We start from the raw sequence: 7,178 nt of genomic DNA, 5'->3' as shown, positions 1-7,178 counted from the left end.
CTCTCTAATCCCCCTCTTTCTGTCCATCTTTCCCTCTCTAATCTCTCTTTCCATCTCTTTCTCTCTCTCTTTCTCTCCTCCCTCCTCTCTGCTTCCCTCCTCTCTCTCTTTCTCTCCCTCCTCCTCTCTGCTTCTTTCCCTCCTCTCTCTTTCTCTCCCTCCTCCTCTCTGCTTCTTTCCCTCCTCTCTCTTTCTCTCCCTCCTCCTCTCTGCTTCTTTCCCTCCTCTTTCTTTCTCTCCTTTCTCCTTCTCATCTCCCTCTCCCTCCTCTCCCTATCCCTCCTTCTCTCCTTTCTCCCTATCTTTCTCCCTCTCTCCTCTCTCCCTCTCTCTCCCTCCCTCTCTCTCCCTCCCCCTCCCTCCCTCTCTCTCCCTCTCTCCTCCCCCCTCCCCTGCAGGACTACCTGATGGCTCTGTCTCTGCAGCAGGAGCAGCAGGGTGAGGAGCTGCAGTGGGATCAGTTCCCAGAAGGCCTCAGTGACCTGGAGCTGGCCAAGAAGCTGCAGGAGGAGGAGGACCGCCGCGCATCACAGTACTACCAGGAGCAGGAGCAGGCACAGGTACACACACAGACACACACACAGACACACACACAGACACACACACAGACACACACACAGACACACACACACACAGACACACACACACGCACACACAATTGGAATTGGAATGACAAGTGGAATTAATTTCATGGCAATTCAAAGAAATTCCACACAACAGAAAAATGTGCTTTTAACATTCATTGCTGGGGTGAAACATATCCTGGTAATGGAATGTAATGTCTACCCGTAGTTCAAGCGAATATTATTTATAGCATATTCAATGGACTCATATCTGACATGATACTGTAAAGCTTCATTGAAATTATGTATGCAGCAGTTCTTCTAATTTCATAGAATTCTACTTCCTTTAATTCAAATTTGAATTGTAATTCTAGATCCTCTTTTTTACCTCATGTATGTATATGTATGTGTATGTGTATATGTATATGTATGTGTATATATATGTATAGGCAGTAAAGGGCGACATTATGAGCACACACACACACACACTAGGGGTGGGGGCGATATGGACAAAAAAAATAATATCTCGATATTTTTTTGTGATTTTGACGATAACGATAATTAGTCGATATCCTAAACATTTTTTATAAAAAACATTTTTGATAAAAAGTCTTGAGTCGCTTTACAGCTCATTATTTATAAGTAGCATCAATACAATAATAACCAATAACCTAACCTGTGACTTTTTAACCAAATCAACCAATGCATTGTCACTCTATGACACATTCCAATTCTGCCCCCACTTGAGTGTGTGGCAATGACATGAGAAAGTCTGAAACTGAAGTTCCTTTCAAAAACCTTTACTTAGGATTCACTGTAAAAATGAAGCAGACCAACAGAGTGCATCTCAGTTATTTCCTTCATGTTTTGTTTAAGAGCAATCATGTAGGCTAGCATTCCAAGTTACAGAATAGAAACTAGTGCGTTAGCTTATGGCTAATGTATATGAGAAATCCCATAGGGATGCTAACGGTTAGCATAATCGATAAACGTAGATATTTAGACCAAACTTCAGTCCATTTACAAAAGGGTTACATGAGAAGAGTTCTTTGCTTACAACTGACTATTAAAATACTCAAAGGCCTCCATATAATACCATGTAGGAAAAAACGTGACTGTCTCATCAATGCTACTTGAACAGAAGTAGCGGCACAAAATCCCAAGTACTGGAGCCTAGTCTAGCTGCACAAAATAAACATTAGGCGTGCATGTGACAACGTGGACCACTATAGCGATCATGTGACACTTGCTCTGCAGCAGCCAGGGGCTTCTCTCGCATACACCTCCTGGATTTAGTGAATGTATGAGGTTTTAATGCCTGATTTCGGGTGTTATTTCCCCATAAGTAATTTAAATACTCGATAATGTAAATTTGCACATCTTTAAAACAACAATCACGATATTATCGCAGACGATATATATCGCCCACCCCTAACACACACAAGTATCTCCACACACACTCCGTCAATGCACTGTATCGGAGCTCCACACAATCTCCATCACAAACTCCACACAATCTGTCTCACCCACTCCCTCTGTGTCCACAGCAGCAAGCTCAGGTGGAGCAGCAGGCAGCAGGGGGCGACATTGCGCACCGCGGGGCCCCAGCAGGAGCAGCAGCAGTGGCTGCAGCCTCGGGGCCCTCGGGGGCCTCTGGAGATGGAGGAGCAGCAGGGGCCTCAGGGGCCCGCCGCAGCCCAGGGAAGCAGCCCTCGGCTGGGGACCGCAAGGCCCGCAAGGAGCCCAAGGACAAGGACAAGGACAAGTGTGTGCTGCTGTAGCACCGGCCTATATGCGGCTTGTTTGTGTGTGTGTGCGTGTGTGTGCATGTGTATATGTGTTTGTGGATATATACATGTGTATGGAGAGAAAGACATGACACAGGGGTTTGTGTAAGGCCCCACTCTCTTCATACACGCACACACACGCACACATTCACACAAACACTTTCAGAGGTGGAGTCAAGTCGTCCCTTCCCAAGCCACCGGTGCCTCGCGGCCTTCCCCTGAACAGGAAGTGTCGCCATGACAACTACCACTGCATCCTTCCCACAGGAGGCCAAACGTTCCTCTGCTGCCTGCCTGACTGGGGAGGAGAGGGCAAGTTTGGTAAGATGGGGGAGGGGGGATTTTTTTTAGAAAAAAGAAACGAGAGAAGTTGGAGAACAAGACTGGAACCACAGAAAAAAAATATCTGCCACACCTCCGGTCACATTTGTAATTTTGCTGCAGGCTTTTTTTTTTGTTCAACATTTTATTTGGTTTTCCGTTGTTCTTGCCGTTTATAAGCTATTTTGTATCCGCACTTGTATATGTCCACAGTTGCAGGTATACAGCACACGTATGTAGACGACGTATGTGTACGGTTCCGTTCAGATTCCACACACATCTCCCCTTCTCGGTTCCCCTGCTGCGTTGGACACGAATGGAAGGAGTCCATTTTTCACATGAGGAAAACGCGTGGACAAGACACACACACACACACACACACACACACACACAGAAAAGAGTGTTACACAAGATGGGGGCCCTAACCTGACTGGGAGACATGGCTGCTCTTTGGGGACACGGTCTCCTTTCTTATTGGACTGTGTGTGCGTGTGAGCGTGCGTGCGTGTGTGTGCGTGCGTTGGGTTGGGTGGGTGGGATGAGTAAAGAGTGTGTGGAAGTGTGTTTGTACATTATGTTACTTTATGTTATGTTTACAAAAGGGATTTTGGCTGCCAATCATTCATTTAAATGAAGGGTTCCCAATGGCCCAACCTTCGTGCTCCTACACACACACATGCACACAATGTTCCATACCAGGATACAGCAGTCAGGATTTAGTTTTGTGTGTGTGTGTGTGCGTTTTACTCTTAACACTAACCAGTTAACCTTCTCGTGTCATTTGAAGAGATTTTTGCCAAAAACGCCTTTTTTACTCAACGTTACATTTTAAGTGTCATGACGTCATCGATTGCTGTTTCCTTAGTAATCCCTATTACTAGGCCGCAGGTCAGAAGTGTTCTGGTCAGAAGTGCCCGGCTCTGCCCTGGTGTTGTTTCTCTTAGACAGGAGGTCCGGATGGCCTCTAACGAAGGTCTAGCTGGTAGATCGCTGAGCTCTCTACTGGCTGGGGAGTTTGCATTGTTTAGGGAGTTGTCTTTTGTTTGTATGTTTGTTTGTTTTTTTTCTGTGCTGTTTGTTGAGTTTATTTTCATCTTGACGAATGAGTATGTGCAGGCGGTGCTCTTATTAGCTTGTGCACACACAAAGTACACACTTCATGTTGGTAGCATCCTCCTGCTGTTTTAGAGTTCATCTGTTCCTTAGCAACCATATTGTTTTTGATCTATACATTCCAGCTGATTGCCTTGATGCATCACACACACACACACACACACACCCTTGTGGTCCTGCTGTGTTGTATGCCATGTGTCTAGCCTCCAGTACACACACAGTGCTTCCTGCAGGACCAGGGCTGGCCACTAGGGGCAGTGGAGCAGGTCGTCATTCGCACCGATCAGTGGTGTGATTTTTTACAGTGCAAAGTCCATAACTTTATGAAGGATACTTTTATTTTGAACACACTCTCTCTGTCACCATGGGCGTTGCACTTTAGTTGCAAAGATGCCCACTCATTCAGTGAACTAATCATTATGATTGATTAGCTGCTTTATTTGTTCCTGCTCAGCTGCACTAAAACACACTGTAGTGTGGACCCTGGCTGTGTTGAATGGGGGAAGTGCTGCTCTCATGTGGTGGATGGTGTGGGGTTAGTCCTGCTTTGGTGCCCCCTGGTGGCAGCCTCTCAGACTCCTCTTTCTGACTCTTCAATAACTCTGTAAATAACACTAACGCCTTACAGTTGTAGTTTAGTTTTCTACAAGCAGAACTGTTCATGGGTGTCTGTATTCCCTCTTAACAGAGATGTTGTTCAGACTGTGTGCGCGTGCGTGTGTGTGTGTAAGTCTGTGTGCGCGTGCTTGTGTGTGAGTGTAAGTCTGTGTGCGCGTGTGTGTGTGTGTAAGTCTGTGTGCGCGTGCTTGTGTGTGAGTGTAAGTCTGTGTGCGCGTGTGCGTGTGTGTGTAAGTCTGTGTGCGCGTGGCGTGTGTGTGTAAGTCTGTGTGCGTGTGTGAGTGTGAGTGGTAGGAAAATGAATGGGCTGAACAACGGTGTTAACTTGCGTCCCTACTAGCCCTTAACACCACTGGTCTACCCCGGGGCTCTTCCCTGTGTCCCTACTAGCCCTTAACACCACTGGTCTACCCCGGGGCTCTTCCCTGTGTCCCTACTAGCCCTTAACACCACTGGTCTACCCCGGGGCTCTTCCCTGTGTCTACCCCGGGGCTCTTCCCTGTGTCTCCCAGTGAGGTGACCCTTCTTCTGTTTCTCTTTTTCATTTGTGTTTGTTGGCTCTTTCAAGGCATGAGGACAAGTCAGAGATTTGCCAAGTTTAAAAAAAAAAAAAAAAAACTCAGGCAACACATTCTGGGAAGTCATGACGCAGGTGTGTAGCTTCGGTTGTCCACGCTGCTCAAACACTCAAGACAAGATCAAAGTTGACCGCTTGTGTTGAGAGTGACCAGTAAAGACAGTACTGATGGCAGTAATAGTTACTCAGTAAAGAGTCGGCTGTACTGCAAGTTACACACTAGGTACAGTTCAACATGAGGCCCTAGGGATGACGTCTTACAAGGGCCAATAGAGTCGGCTCTGCGGTTACATGAAGCCCTATAGGGGAAAGGTGTTGCACAGGGCCAGTGGACAGCAGCTTCGGTCAGATCAGGGCCAGTGGACAGCAGCTTCGGTCCGGTCAGGGCCAGTGGACAGCAGCTTCGGTCAGATCAGGGCCAGTGGACAGCAGCTTCGGTCAGGTCAGGGCCATGTGGGAACCTAATTACAGCCAACTGTGAAGTGGCGCTGTGCCCATAGAAGCTGAGTGCGCACAGTACCCACTCCGATTGTTGTGATTTCTTTTACAGATAGAAATGTCCCAAAAGTCTTTGAATATGCTTAATATAAAATAATTTTGTCTTTTTTTTGGGCCTCTCTGTTCGGGTGAGGCTTTGGGATTTATCGCCGCGGTTGACAAACGGAATTAATCCAAAGACTGCATCTGAGTCTGCTGCGGTCAAGGCAGATCAAACCCAACCTGTGTTGAGCACTTTGCACCGTACACACTAAATGTTCTAACACTAACTTTATTCCTTCACATCCTCATGGTCAGAAGTCAGCCAACCCACCTGATTTGTTTTGTTCTTCACCAAGTCTCTGTTGTGCTGAAGTGTTTGTTGCAAAGCATATTTTTGTGAAATTGGTAAATATAAGTCAGCCATGTTCACACTTGTTCGTGGGGTGGTGTTGTGTTCTATTGAACGTGAGGGGGACATCCTGCAGTGTTAAGTCCTGCGTAGAGACGCATTACTGAAGGCCTGGCTAATGCTTACCTCATTTTCTACTCCAATGCCAGAGAGGCTTCTGGCAAAGGTTGTCAGGCAATGGCCGTTAGCCTCAGATGAGGGGTCATCGTTGGAGAGCACTACAAAGGGAGGTCTTACCGGGCTTCTACTTCCGCGGCCTGTTGACCCACGTTTTTATGCTACACCAATTGAACTGCCCCCCCTTTAGGTCCTCATTTCCTCCTACTACTCTGGAGTGGTGTGGTCTCTGTCTCCAGAACATTGCAAATGCAAAATTAAAATGTTTGAGAATTTCGGAAGGAATTACAGGCTTGTGATAAATCATGTCAACATGACCCTTTCACATATGACCTTCCAAGGGTAAATGGTAAGAGTAATCTTATTCATCAATGTAGAAAGACCAACAAAATATGAAATTGCGATGACTATCAGCTAAATGAGGAACATTTCAATCAAATTTTTAAAGAACCTTACAACGAGCACACACAGACTTATATAGTCAACAAGAGGTCGTTTTTTTTATAGCAAATGTTTCCTTCAGTGTTTTTGGATGCAATCTGTGGAACACGTACACAGAAACTCCCCCCACCACTGGTCTGTTTTTTTGCGATGCATGTTCAGTGCTTTTATGCAACACTACAGGACAAGATTATCAGCCACGTCTAGCTCTCCCACACTAACCCCCATCTCTCTCCCAGTCACTTATAGGCCTGCATTTAAACCTTTTATCTACAAGCTACACATTTTACATGGGTCATTTGGAGGTAGAATTAGAGTGAGTGTGTGTGTGCGTGTATGACCAGTGACTGGCTCAGTAGGCTGTGGTTCTCCTGATTAGAACATGCCTTAGACGAGGGACATTGTGTCTGATTAAACATGGTCAGTGGATGCTGCTGCTCTGTAGTCTTTACACCCATTAAAACTTACAGCACTTCTATTGTAACCTGTGTCCAGGCTGTCTTTCTCTCCCTCTCTGTGTCTGTGTCCTACTTTTTGCAAATATATATTTTTCTAAAGGACATTGTTGCCAGTAACACAAAAAAACAGCAGCCATGTCTTTACTTTAGCCCTTTACTTTTGGGCTCTGATACACGGTTTAGAATTCTTGAGTTACAGCATAATAGGAGTCATTAGCTGTTCCCCACAAAAATGAAAGTGTGTGTGTGTGTGTGTGTGTGTGTCTGCCCAACAAACACATATCCCTTCACTTT

General features: G+C 46.0%; 1 protein-coding gene across 3 annotated transcripts in view; it reads left to right on the top strand.

The window, feature by feature from the left end:
* Nucleotides 1-3,186, top strand: part of mindy2 (MINDY lysine 48 deubiquitinase 2) — a 38,168-nt gene extending 34,982 nt beyond the window's left edge. Inside the window, exons 8-9 of one of the 3 annotated variants that reach the window (XM_048231001.1) lie at nt 426-560; nt 2,111-3,186. In XM_048231001.1, coding sequence (XP_048086958.1) covers nt 426-560; nt 2,111-2,344 — 369 coding nt within the window. In that variant the 3' untranslated portion in view covers nt 2,345-3,186. Of the gene's footprint in view, nt 1-398; nt 561-2,110 lie in introns of all 3 variants that reach the window. The other 2 variants (XM_048231000.1, XM_048230999.1) reach the window with 2 other exon arrangements.
* Nucleotides 3,187-7,178: the final 3,992 nt, after the last annotated feature.

Source organism: Alosa alosa, chromosome 21 (assembly GCF_017589495.1).
Source record: "Alosa alosa isolate M-15738 ecotype Scorff River chromosome 21, AALO_Geno_1.1, whole genome shotgun sequence".
In the NCBI taxonomy this organism is placed as follows: Eukaryota; Metazoa; Chordata; class Actinopteri; order Clupeiformes; family Clupeidae; genus Alosa; species Alosa alosa.
This window is presented reverse-complemented; position numbering and strand designations above follow the sequence as displayed.